This window comes from Heliconius melpomene, chromosome 8 (genome assembly GCF_056956725.1).
Source record: "Heliconius melpomene rosina isolate 202511_hmr_F chromosome 8, ASM5695672v1, whole genome shotgun sequence".
Taxonomy (NCBI): domain Eukaryota; kingdom Metazoa; phylum Arthropoda; class Insecta; order Lepidoptera; family Nymphalidae; genus Heliconius; species Heliconius melpomene.
Window position 1 is genome coordinate 5017695 of NC_140396.1, and position 14715 is coordinate 5032409.

Here is a 14715-nt window from a genome sequence, read left to right on the forward strand (position 1 = left end):
CTATATGTAGTGGACCATGTGATGCGGAACGCTCGTGCTGAACTTCCAGTGCGGGACATATCTGTCTCTACCCACCAATTAACAGTAAAAAATAACAGTAAATCCTTATTTAGTAGTTAAAAATATATTTAATCAACATTTTTAAGGGATATACCAAAAATCTCAAGGCTACTTTAATTCCATTATCTTCCTTTTATAAAACTCATGTCTTTGTCTCTATAACCTGTGTTTTAATACAATAGAAAAAAAAAGTTGCCCCCACTATATATCTGTATAGTGAGGGTTGAAACTGGCGGGCACGCGCCGGGGCACGCACCCTGGCACGTCAGTCCTCTTCCAACCGCCCTGCCGAGCGGACCGCGCACCCCTAGCTCGACCATCCACCAAACTTTTAAACCGGCATCAGTTTATTAATTTTAAATAGTTATAAAATATTTATCTACATATAGAAACTTGCAAAGTGTCTCAGGGGTGCCGCCGGCTGAGTTAGCAGGAGCACAGGTATGACTCATTTATTCTTACCATAGTAACACCCTAAACCTTTCGCGAATGTGTCGGTGGAATGTCCAATTCAATTGAAAATAATATTAATATTAATATTTTTTTTTTATAATTCCAGAAATTTATTTTTAATTATTAGGTATAATTTCTATTTTTTTTTTTCAGTTTTTTTAAAATCGAATGTTTACATTACGAAATCTTAATAATGAAATAATAAACGTGTTTTTTTAATACTCTATTGTAGCTTTTGACTTTCAAATATTGCTTAGAGCTTAGAAATTGTAAATTAAAAGTTTTAAAATTTATTTCAAAAGTAAATAGGTTCCCTAATGAAGTTTCTATACGGATATTCGATGAAGATGTCCAATAGGTGTTCTACACCAGAGGCAAATTCAAAAGTATCAAATTCTGTGTAGAAGTAGTTCTAGCTCGGGCTTTCTCGACCAGCTCGCTAGTAGAAGTTTGAAGGAAACCCGTTTAGGACGAAACTGTGCACCTTGTGTTATCTTATTATTATATCGAAACCTAAGATTCTAATTAATTATTAATAATTTTTTAAACTAACTATATATGAAACTAATAAGGTATGGGTTTTCTTAAAAATTAAGCTGTCAATTAATGTTTTCTTAATACAAGATAGGACTAGCTTCGCAGAGTTGCTTTTTAAACGGTTTTTTACTTTTTTTCTCAAAAAAGATTTTACAATTTTGTCAAAATTTACTTTGTTCATTTTGACTGGATATTTATGGCAAAAAAATCAAATAATTTACTTCCTATTTCTCTAATCATACATTATACAAATCAAATAAAAAAATCAAAATAATTATGAATTATATATACAAACGACAAAATAAGACATATCGTTTATAATATAAATGTTTCTTTTATAATAGGTATCTACTTACCCCTTCACTAACTCGCATTACAACTGACCATTTAACCGAGGGTTGTTTAAACGTAAAATGTAACCCTTTAAAATATAGGTGGGTAGAAGTGTCGCGTGCCGGCTGATTAACGCCGCTCATCGATATAGATATGAAGAAATATTAATATTTAGAAAATAAATTAAATTAGCTTCACGCTGTTTCCCGCACACAGCGGGGTAGGCAGAGGGAACCCGTAATACACTTTCCACAGAATTTTGAAGGCAATGCGTGTTGAGTGGAAGAACTCAACGCCAGAGCGAAATATAAATTTAAATAAATATTTTTAATTAATTTCCTCGAGAAGGAATCGAACTCACAACTGGTTGTGTTTACAGTCACACTTTGTGCGCCGCTACTGACCTCATAGGAATGGTTAATAATAATTAACTGTAATTAATATAGCTTGTGGGTGAGGTTTCTACGATACTAATGATAGAATAATAAATAATCTTTATTATTACTTTTTAATGTAGGTTAATGTTGATTTTTGTTAAATATTATAATTTATTGAATTAGATAATGATGTTTATATTTACATGTAATTTACAATAATTACTAACTAATTGAAATTAAATATGTAAATAATAAACCAAATAAAATTAGGCAGTTTTCGTGCAAATTATATGCTTAATATATTTTCTTTGATAAATCCAGACATGGCACAGCGATACAAGCGTGTGACTGTAAATTCGATGAGTTTTGCGTTCGATTCCCACTCGAGGAAATTAAATATTTAATATTTTCATTTGTCGCTCTGGTAAAGAGCGTGATACAGCGTGAAGCTGAAAAATAGAAAGAAAAAAAAATCTAAATGTGACAACTTTTTTATTAAAGCCAATCGTAGTGTAGAGGCACAAGTGTGTGACTGTAAGCGCGACTGGTAGTGGGTTCAATAAATATTTATTTAAATTTAAATTTTCATTTTTTCACTCTGGTGTCGAGGTAAAATGCCTCCAGAATTCGGCAGAAATTGGGAACGGATTATCTTAACACTAGGTTCCCTCTACCTAACCTGCTGTGTACGGAATACAGTGTAAAGCTGATTACTTACGTTTCAGTTAAATATGTAGACAATAAATATAATTATTTATTTAGATCGGAATTTGAACTAACAATACTTACATTAAAAATCTTTTACGCAATCAGGGCCAAACCGCTAATTTAATTGTGATAAAATACTCATATAGAGATACTTGAGGATCTCGGAATGAACATAGGATACTTTTTTTCTCATATTTGTAATATTTTCGATATATACCCAATATATTGAAATACTTATTAATTTGACATGCAATTTATTTCGCCATGTTAATAACAACCGTCGCTAAGCGGCCGTTGCTAAGCAACGATTTGCAAATAATTTCATAAATATATTTAATAAATATTCGTATAGCTGAAGCGGGCGTAGCCGCGTTCGGGTCCACTAGTATTATATAACTCTTACAATCGTTTGACAATACCAACTCTGCCATGGCGACGTCGATAAAACATTATTTAACGAGTATAGAGTGTCAATTTAATTAAATATTCAAAGGATATATCTATTATTAAAACCAAACGATTCAATCGGTGACTAACGCCTTATACTTACTTTAATTATAGGTTTATGCTGGATGTGATAAATTAAATATTTAATATCTATTATATCTGGCACTTTGTTAAATCTTATACATAAATCTATAGATACTTATAATAAATCTGTAGAAAAGTCGTTTCTGTACATTGAAAATATTTTTAAAAAAATTAGCCAGGGTGTTAAAGGATCACTAACAGAATCCATTTCCAGCATTTTTGGAATTTTTGTCTGTTTGTCGGTTTGTCTGTTTCTCTGTTTATGTGAACACGTATCACGTAAAAAGTACACAACAAATTTAAGCAACTTTTATACTATATAATTATAAATAACTCAGAGAAGGTTTTAGTTTTTATTTCATTGTAATCGCTTCACTCTATCAAAAGATATAAGTATTTAAGTTTTTAAGAAGTTCATATTTGAGATAGTAGAAATAGACACATGTAACGCTATCTATTGTCAACATATGGTAGGTAATAAAGTATCTTGATAAAACATATTGTTGAATTAAGCATTAATTTCGTCAGGAGCACTTTTAAACATTCTAATACTTTAGTACAACATAAATCCTCGGGCGAAGCCGCGGGCAGGCCGCTTGTAATAAATATTATAATTTAAATATATATATATTTTAATAGATTTAATAGATTCGCTATATCCTGCACACAGCAGGATAGACAAAGGGAACCTAGTGATAACCATATACAGTAGAGTTTTAGTGTCAAAATTGATGTTCAAAATCTGTGTTTTACTGATAATAATTTGCTTAATCATATAAAAAATAATAGTAACTTTATATATAATTTTTGCTATAAATTAAATACAATTTTATATACATTAGTCAAACTTTGATGACAATATAAAAAGCCTTAAATATCGCTTTGGGCGGGATCAAGTATTTTATCGTTAATATTTGAAGTCGTGGGCGGATAACACGGTAGGGCGGGGTTTGATAAAATTATCATATTTTACGGGAAATATACCTTTTTAGTGATGAGAACATTGTAGTTGTGATAAGCAAAGTATATATAGGTCCTACGAAGTTTTTGGGTGTAGTTTATAATTATAATCTAGTTAAAATAATTTTAATGCAAAAACATTTACAAGTGTGTTTTTATATTATTAAATCTAATATTAAAAAAAGTATAATATAGAAACAAGGAAGTATTATAAGATATTTAATATATTGTTCATATTAGTTTGAAATTCGATGGTTGTGGATTCCTAGTCAGAGGAGTGAAATATTTAGTATTTTCGTTTGCTCGCTCTGGTAATAAAGCACAGCACGGCGTTAAGCTCCGCCACTCAACACGCAATGCTTCGAGAATTCAATAGCAAGTGGAAACGCAGTACCTTAACACTAGGTTTCCTCTGCCTACTCTGCTATGTTGTTATGAAAAAAAAAATAGCATTTATTTAATAATATTTTCATTTCTTCGCAATAATAACAAGGGACAACGCGTCAATGAGTTCGGCCACCTAACAAGCAATTCCTCCAGAACTCAACAGCAAATGGGCAACGGAGTGTCTTGTCACTAGCTTCCCTCTACCTACCCAGCTGTGATGCTGAAAAAAACGTATATTTCTATACAAATTTATGCCAATTATGTAGAATATCAATTTAAAAAACCGCTTACCAAATAAAAAATATAAATAAATGACAGTCAATGTGCAATATTTTCATTCTAAATAATTGCACGTTACCAAACCATAACACCGCCATTACGCCATAACTTATTCATGCTATTTGCTTTAAGCCAAAATACATAGAAAGTAAGTACAAAAGGGTCGTAAGTTCTATTTCGCGTCGGTCCCTGGGGTAGCGTACAATGGGGAGAGCGTGGGAGCGATCTCGGCGACAGTAATTAGACAACATGGTTTAACTAACCCCATTTCATCCCGCCTTGTCAAAAGGTGAAGCCCGATAATGAATAGAATAAACTAAAATTTACTTTATATTGAGAAATTCATTTTATTAATTATATAAAATAAATAAATAAATCAGGTTCACGCTGTATCCCGCAAACAGCAGGATAGGCAGAGGGAACCTCGTGTTAAGACACTCCGTTCTCCAATTTCTGCCGAATTCTGGAGGCATTGGCAACTCAACGCCGCGCTTCGTCGACACCAGACCGAAGAAATGGAAATATAAACGTAAATAAATATTTCACTTCCTCGAGTGGGGATCGAACCCACAACCATCACGTTACAGTCACACTCTTGAACCGCAACGAGGGCCTCCAATCTATAATTAATCATATAATTACGGAAAATCCACCTTAGTCCAGGATGTAGAAGAATAAATAATAAAGAACTAAAAGATGTCGCTTTAGTCCTTTGTGTGAAAATATCAATTTGTTGGAAAGCGCAATCGTATTAGTTGAAGTACATTGTTACAATCAAGAAAATGGAGTTGCTTAACCATTTTATTTTCTTCGCACTCTCCACTATTACATTTCTTTTATTTTTTTCATTTTGTCCACAGATATTAAATTTAATCAACATCAATACAAACATATGGGACGATGATTATCTTCCTTCATCACAAATTTTCAAGAGTGGACGTTTGAATATGGAGGCAGCATTACCACACTTTCACCGACTTGCAACTTCTCGATTCTATCAGCAATATGCGGCGCCGCCGGTCCGTATTTCAAGCAATTATCTCCACGATTTAATTCCTCAACAACATCCGACCCTCCTTCAACAGTATTTAGCATACTACAATGAACCTGTAGTGCCTCTCGACTTATCACTTAAATCCACTACACCAATAACCCCACCCTGCACTCCTCCGCCCTCACAGAAAAGGAAAACTTCCGATGAAAATAAAAATGAAAAACCGGCAAAGATTTTTCGGCACTTTGAAGAAAGCGACGTCAGTAATGAGGAATCACAGGACAAAATTCAAAAGAGGAAGTACGATGATGAAATTTCCAATGACAGTGACAGTCCTGAAGCCAAAAAGCTTAAATTCACTAAGCAGTTCTTTGATGAGTTACGTAGTTGCTTACCAAGTGAAGGCGACGGAGCCAAGAGTGAACGAAGCTCTCCCGATATAGTAGAAATTAAAGATGTGACAGAACGACCCAAAAAATCACCGAAACCCTCGCAGCCACTGAAAAAAAGTAAAGTTGTAAGACGTTTAATGTTTGATGAAGATAAAACTTCACCAGTCTCTGGCACTATCATAAGAGACCTCGCTGAAGATGAAACCTTAGTAGTTAGAAAGGTAAAAACACATTATAAACATTATTTTATTAGCTAGTATTTGTATAAAAACAATATTATATCTATAGGTTTTTATTATATCATTTTAGGTGATAAAAGAATCAGTTTCACGCTGTATCCCGCACACAGCAGGGTAGGTAGAGGGAACCTAGTGTTAAGACACTCCGTTCCCCACTTTTTTTCACTTTAAGTGATAAAACATTACAACATATTGTCATAGTTAAGCAAATATATATAAGAAAATGAAATAAAACCTGATAATTTATTCGTACTGAGGCAAGTGGCAACACTGCTATGGAACTGTTAATTAAACGTTCTCTACCATAGCATTACGATGGGTTGTGGGCGACTTTCCTTATCGCTTCGGCAATTAAACGCTATGAAATCGCTTATTGTGTTGTGTTTTTGCGCTAATAACAGTCCTGAGGGCGAGCCGCGACATTCATAGTCAGGGGTGGTTCTTAGGGACATTAGACATAGAATAAATCATTTATACGATTTCTAACCTAATATTTTTCTAGAATTCCACTTTGTACCAAATTTGGCCAATATCACCCATGTAATTGGTGAACATCAAGTTAATAGCCTATATTTTATTTTAGGGAGATATTGATCCAGCTTTTAATGTGGTGGAAGTAACGGAAGAAGCTAAGGCACTCATAGCGAATATAGAGAACCGGCTGGGAAGATACATTTGCAGGCTCTGCCGTCGGTTGTACAGTGATGCGTTTGCTCTCGCGCAGCACCGCTGTTCTAGAATAGTGCATATTGAATATCGCTGCCCAGAATGTGATAAGGTAAATTTAATTAAATATTATAAAAATAATAATTAAAATATAACATTAAATTTAATAAAACAATTCGAAATATCACTAATTTTAGGGCTTTTGGTGATCGTATCAATAATAATAATTCAGGGATGAGTTAAATTAAATGTTATTAATATTGTTAAACTATTAATTAACACTATATGTTTATATAAAAAAATAAATATCAATAGATAAACCCAGTCTATTAAATAAAACGATACGTCACGTACATCTATCTCGTTAAATTATCTCACCAATAATTATTTTTATTGATCTCGCCTCATTTTCTGGCACGGCCATTGAAAAACGCTTTCGTATGGTATGGGAACAAATAACACGAGGGTGGCGATTGTAAACACTTGCACATTTCCATGGGAAACACTCTAACTGAGTCGGCTAAAATGTTTGTGCACCTTAATTGATACTTCCCGTGGTGCGTGACGGTAGATAGTTAGTGTTTATCTTATAATTTGTTATAATTATAATATTAACAATAACAAAGAAGTCAATTGTATAAGCCACTGTGAGCTCTGAATGTGAATAATAAATATGACCTTAAAGCCGATGCAACAAAGTAAAATTATGCAACTATTAACTTGTAGGTAGTTTTCCACTTATGCGGTAAATTTTTATTTGATTTATTGTTGTGTTATTTTTCTGTTGGTATTTATTGGTATAATCTTAAAGTTCAAAGTTCAATAAAACCAATTAATGCAATAAGAATTATAGCATGGTTGGCAGAGGGAACCTAGTGTTTATACACTCCGTTACTCATTTTCCGCTTGTAATTTAATTACCTGGACACTATAGCGAATCGGATGGGAATCGAACCCATAACCTTTCAATTACAGACATACGCTCCACGACTGGCCTTACATCTGGCTTTAATTATGTTCGTAAATTATATTGCCAATATTTTTTTGTAATAAACATTTGTAATCATAGGTCTTCAATTGTCCTGCGAACCTAGCGTCTCATCGACGATGGCACAAGCCCCGCGTCCCCGGCGCCAGCAAGCGAAGGGAACCTCCCACGGAAGCTGGGCGCTTCGCTTGTCAAAAATGTGGCAAATTATTTAGACGGCAAGCCTACTTGAGAAAACATCTGTTAGCCCATGAACAGCCGGAAACTGAAACGGAAAAGGAACCGTCAGCCTTTCGTCAAGTCCATGTAGAATATCCTACTTATCAACAGGTGAGCCACGAAATCGATTTTTTTATTCTTTTTGCAGCTTCACGCTGTATCCCGCTTATAGCAAGGTAGGCAGAGGGAATTTATTGTTAGGACACTCCGTAGCCCATTTGTCCAGCGAATTTTTGAGGCATGCGTGTTGAGTTCTTGGAACGGAATTTATTTTATATATTTATTTATTTATATTTATTTTGTATTTCAATACAATATTTTTTTAACAGGATCGAATACAGGAAACTATTCGTGACAGCAATTTCAACACGTCATTCTGGAATAAGTTGCCACAAGTTGAACCAAATTGGGACGAATCGCGCACCAGGTGTCCTTCCAACTGTTCCTCGGAGGACTCGCGTAGCTTGGACGTTACGGGTTCAGAAGATGAGGGAGGAGGACCTGACGGAAGTGATGGGTGACGTCACATTTTGCGGCCAGTGCCGCGTTTTCCATATTCCATCCCTAACACCCTATATCCATATTCATATGGCCATGAAATGTATTTCTCTTAAGAAGGTAAGTCGATGATATTAAAACTGGTGTTCGATATGCATATAACATGTTAAAAAAATCTTTCTCGATTCTTATTAATATTGGTAAACTTTCTCATTTTTAAATTTTACTTTAAGCAAATAGTCTTTTAGTGTTTTCGTCTAGTTGTAATACATGTTTTTGATTCTTTAAAGAGCTTCAAATAATAATAATATTTTACTGTAAATTAAGGTTATTTAGATATCTGTTTGTATATAGTTAGTTCATTATAAATATTTGTAAATGTGTGTTTTGATTTTAGTTCATAGATTGTAGTATTAGACATTAAAAAAATATATAATAACTAAATATATAGAAATAGTACCTTATGTAAATATTAAAGATCTCCTACAGCGACATTCCAAATTATTCTCACGCAGAGATGTCAAACATCACTCGTGGATAGATACTAAGGTCAGTTTAATTTAATTACGTAGACATACTATAAAAGTTTTTCAATTTTAATCGTAGCTAGTATTATTTAAAAATTATTAAAAATATTAAAAAAAACATATCTTCTAGGTAAATGTTCACAAACATAGTAAAAAAGCAGGTAATATATGATTATTTAGGACTTAAATAGCATACAAAAATATTAAGAACTCCCAATAGCCTAATAACCTACACTTATCTCTTAACATCAGTATGAAAAGACATGCAAAAAACAGAATAATTCTACTACACGTTGTTTTGAATTTTCCCGAAGACAATTTTCTTGGCATATCGTATTTGGATCGACGTCAGGAGGGGTCGTCATCGATCGCCGTTTGAGCATATTTTTAGATGCACTGACCCGCTATCTCATAATTTTTTCAGCCTAGGTACATCGGAATTGAGTTAGGTCGTCGAAACTAGGCTGTTACTTTAGAACTAGAGGCATATATTTTACTTTACTTGTAAAACAAAAAGTAAATGAAAATTAAATGAATAATTTATTTATTTATTTTCTAATAAAATATAAGTAAATGTGATCGTAATTAATAAAGTATTTATTATTCAATTTTTTAATACTATATTACAAGGATATCTAGTCATGTGTTTTTTTTAAAACATCTATTCTACTCATCTAGTCTTGTGTGGTTTAGTCTAGTCTATTCATTTTAGTCATATCTAGTCAAAAAATCTTATATTTAATATTTACAATTATTCGATCTCAAATGTATGTATTCTAGTCGTTTTAGTCATTTTTAAAGAAGCTTTATTTATTTACAGAAAATATTTTTACTTTTAATCTAGTCAATATTGAGACTACTTAACTAAGAGGCACATATTATTCAAATTGCATTTAGGGATATAATGGACAACATAAATTCTTTGCAACTGAATAATAATTCTATTGGCGTGAGAAAATGAAGATGTTTCTTTATTCTGTTAAAAATTAACAAAAAATAAACTATCTAGTACTAAACGTGTCTAGTCATTTTTGAATATATTCTAGTCTTATAACAAAAGATCTTAAAGTTCTAGTCGTATATATATTTAGGTTTAGATTATAATATAGCGTTATTATGTAGAAAGTCAATAATGCAGCCATCGTGGCGCAGTGGGAAAATGATATCCCAGCTATATCTCCCGGCGTTGAGTTACGCAACTCAACAGAATTTGAAAAAAATTTTAGGGTGCCTATCTAGTCATTGAGCCAAAAAATATTCTTAAAAAAATCTAGTCAAGGATCTCTTATCGTTTATTCAGATATATCTAGTCCAAAATATTATAGATATCTATCGTATCGTATAATCGTTGTACCAAAGCTTACCAAAAATAATTATAATATATTTTATTTGAAACAATATAATTGTTCTTATAAAGGCTCTTTCGATATTTCCTGAATTTTACAATAATAAATAATCATATTTTACTTGCTTTTACTCAACATTTTAGTCTTAAAATTAACATATCAATAAAATATGTAACAGATTTTGATTTTTCTTGTATATAATTAAAAATAACATTTATTTTAATGAAGAAATACTAAGTATTTATAAATTATAAGTAGATATTAGATATAGATATATTTAACAAAGAATATCGAGTGGAATCTAGTCAGTGTGTTTTTCGCAACGCGTTCCAAAAATTTGTACATTAAAAGACGCTAATATATTTAATTTTATTTTTTTATATTATATAAAGATTTTTTTTATATTATATTTATAAAAATTCGTAGAACAAGCGTAAAATATAGCTTTTACATTCTTACATATGTGTAACGATTTAAAATTGATTTTGGTACTCTTATAGGTTTCAATAAAAACATATGAATAATAGAATAATTAGACAATGTCGCAAAAGAATAGAATATTTAGCTACTTTTCATATGTTTATCAAAAAATCTATATTTTATGCTTTTCTTAATATTGTTTTTGGTTCACGTATACAAGTGAATTAAAAATACTAACGAAAGTAAAGATTATTTAATTCATTAAATTACAATTTCGAATATATTTCTAAGATTTTTTTTTAAATAATATTTTTAAAAGATTTCCACCTTATTTACTAAGTTTTATTTCAATTGCACTAGTCCTCTTTTACGACAGCTTCTTATTTTTAAAAAGTAGGTAACAATTTTTATTATTTGAATAATAACCCTATTTTATTTTATAGATAACATTTAAGATATAACATCACCTTAATTCTAGGATGATATTACAAATTAGTTGTTAATAAAATAATAACTTAATTTTATTTAATTGAAATGATTACCGCCCCAGACTCTTGTTAGAGGTTAACTGACATTACTTATTTACAATGTAAGCATACATTTATTTATAACGATTTAATAACATTTAAAAGTTTTTTTTTACCTGACTGCGCAAAAAAGAGTAATGTGTTTATCAGTCAAAAGAGTATGTATATGTGTGTATTTGTTTCTATGTAATGTTGTAGAGACCAAACGAATGGCCAATTTTGATGATTGTCGTGTTCCTTTAATGATTTTTCATGTTAAATAATAGTTTATGATATTACATAACGATTTAAACAATTCATTTAATGATTTATCAACCATTCTTCGTAATTTTCATTAATTCTTGCCATTTATTGTCAATATTTTATGTAATTTTCAATCAACTGTTCAATCCTAATGTACATTTACTTGTTTTTTTCTTTCTTTTTAATTTTATTCAGTCGAGTTTTTGAATTTTTATATTTTTTTTTTACATAGCTGCTATATAAAAAATTAAATAAATTTAAAACAATTAAAAAATTCAATATTTAGAGTAAATTTTATTTATGCTTTTTTTTTAAGAAGAAATACTTAACTCCGTTGTTTCATTGAATTTGGATACATATTGTTAGATTTTTATATTTAAGTCATAGATTAGATCCCTGCAATTAATTTAATTATTTAAAATATATCACGAATGTACTTAATATATAAATGCACTTATTTATAAAATTGTAAGTAGATTTTTAGCATAGTGAGTGTAGTTAAATGTAGATATTTGTTAGTAAATTATTGTACCCAATAAAAATATATAAATTAACTTTTTTTTATTTATGTAACATTCTTATCGTCGTTTCTCGCTTTCGCTGTAATTCTAAAAAAAAAGGAAAACAATGCTTCTTTATAGAAGCACGCCGTGTTTAGTGGTGGTTCTTAACGCTGTTCAACTCCACTTATCACACCAGCAGAGAAGCACTAGTAGTTGTAGTAATATTCTTGGCTCTTGGTGCTGGAGATGGATGGAATATTGTAGCCCAATATAATGCTGGCTTGGATCGTTATGATCAACCCTTCCATCATTAAAATTAATGGGGCCACCCTCCATCCTTGGCTTATAAAAAACAATAGTATATTAATTATTTTTTTCTATAAAAGATAGATAAACAACATACAATTTCTGTCAACGCCATCTATCAAAATGATATTGAACAAGTGAAGGGTCCCATGGTTGTATGCGTTTATAACACTTTTAGTACCTGACTACACAGGGTGCATTCATTTACTTGTAATGGCTACCGGCAGATGGCTCTTGTGGAAAAATGATTATAATTATTTTTTTTTAATTAATTTGCCGCGTTAGTTTCTCATTTAATTTGTCTAGGCAAATACTCTCGTACTAAATGATGTCTGAAGTGTGAAAGTAGAGCCGGAAGTAGGGTAAATGGATATCCAAGTTAAGAAAGATAGACATGTCGTGTTTGGGCAATACATTTTGACGCTGATAGAAAATTATGTTGAACCCTTAAAAATGGAGATTGACTGAAAAAGGCCTTGCATTAATGTTGCATTCATAGAAATGGGAAGATTAAGAGAAAGCTATAAAGAAAAATGTAAATTCATGAAAAAAGTATGAGCTTGAGGGTTGGCAGACCGACTCGTTCCACTTCTAGGAACTCTATACTTCGAATTGGTACTAAAACTGACCATTTCTCTTATCGTTTTTTTGCAACTATACTATGACATTCGAGTATCATGAAGCCTCTTTTAAGAGAGCAGGGAGACCGAGACCATTCATATGAGGGGACCGCTCTACAACCCATAAAATTGAATCTGGCCGTATCCCTGATCGTTACGTAAAATCCCGCAACCTCTTAGTCTATATGTCATATATACGATTATACAAAATAATAAAAAAGATATAAGCGTGAGAATTCGTTAATAATAATCTATACTAATATAATAAAGCGGAAGAGTTTGTTTGTTTGTTTGTTTGTTTGTTTGTTTGTTTGTTTGAACGCTAAGATCTCTGGATCTACTGGTCCGATTTTCATTGTTTTTGTTTTGTATGAAAGCTGCATTCTTCAGAAGTGCTATAGGCTATATAACATTACATTACACATATATACTAATATATTTTAAAGTACATTCTAATTTGACATGCAATTTATTCTGCCATGTTAATAACAACCGTCGTTGCTACGCGACCGCTACCGCGACGTTTTGATATTCATCCTTATATCCTTATGAAAATAAATATAATAGTCACTTTTAGCATTTTATCTAGATTGAAATTATAGTTTACTGTATAACATACTAATAAGTAATTAAGGAGATGTCACTGATTCCAAATGACCTAGCCACCTAGCGGGCGGCACAGTATGACCGACGCGAACGGGCAGATGACGTTGACGGTTTTATAAATTTTCATACATTTTCGAACTTTATTTGTTGTTTATAATTAATTTAAAATACACTTTGATTCTCTTCTTATTTTATTTGATATTGCCCGCTAAAATTATCCTACTTAATAGAGAGAAATGTTTAGTTATTTCGTAGAGTTGATATCTATGTACGCACGTACGGAAAACTTTAGGTACTTTTTCTAATATTAAGAATACCTATCCTTTAGTTACTTTTAATCCTTTTGTTAGTTCATTTCAATAACTCAGATATTTTTTTCTAATAATGTGTATCTACTTATTATTCTTTTTGATTATTTGAGCTTATATTTTCTTACTAATTCTATTGAGAATTGAAAATAATTTCATGAATATATTTAATAAATATTCTTATAGTTGAAGCAGGCGTAGCCGCGTCCGGGTCCACTAGTAATTTATAAAAAGTCATATATATAGTGTTTTTTGAGGCTATCGTGGCGCAGCGTTGGCATTTAATATTTTCATTTCTTCGCCCTGATGATGATACAGAGGACGGCGTTTGATATCGCCACTCAACACGCAATGCCTCCAGAATACGGCGAAAAGTTGGGAACGGAGTGTATTAACCCTAGGTTCCCTCTGCCTACCCACTTCACGCTGTAACCCGGCTATAGACGATACAATGTTTTTTTAAATATTTTGAATTGAAATTAGACACACTAAAAAAGTTACTAACTTAAATGTTTAAATGACTACCTTATAAGTTAATTCTTTAAGCTCTATGTCCTACAATTGTATTACAACAATAGCCACGTTAATTACCGATGACTCTTAGATTGCCTGAATAAATTACGTTTTTCTTTCCACTTATAATGAAATATTGTTACTATTGAACTTCATTACACGAACAAACGCTCTA

At 31.6% G+C, this 14715-nt stretch overlaps 1 protein-coding gene across 1 annotated transcript; it reads left to right on the plus strand.

Moving 5' to 3' along the window:
- The first annotated feature begins 347 nt into the window (after positions 1 to 347).
- Positions 348 to 8883, plus strand: LOC146536809 (uncharacterized). The gene is made up of 5 exons (XM_085189376.1): positions 348 to 501; positions 5486 to 6232; positions 6834 to 7028; positions 7986 to 8234; positions 8453 to 8883. The coding sequence occupies exons 2-5, from the start codon at positions 5573 to 5575 to the stop codon at positions 8642 to 8644; spliced, it is 1296 nt and encodes a 431-aa protein (XP_085045502.1). The 5' UTR covers positions 348 to 501; positions 5486 to 5572; the 3' UTR covers positions 8645 to 8883.
- The last annotated feature ends 5832 nt before the right edge of the window (positions 8884 to 14715 follow it).

Bases quoted from the DNA above. Each gene is read 5' to 3' on its own strand.
- LOC146536809 (XM_085189376.1), top strand. From the start codon at position 5,573: ATGGAGGCAGCATTACCACACTTTCACCGACTTGCAACTTCTCGATTC. The intron at 7,029-7,985 runs GTAAATTTAATT...TTGTAATCATAG, and splicing joins GCTGCCCAGAATGTGATAAG to GTCTTCAATTGTCCTGCGAA. The intron at 8,235-8,452 runs GTGAGCCACGAA...TTTTTTTAACAG, and splicing joins AATATCCTACTTATCAACAG to GATCGAATACAGGAAACTAT.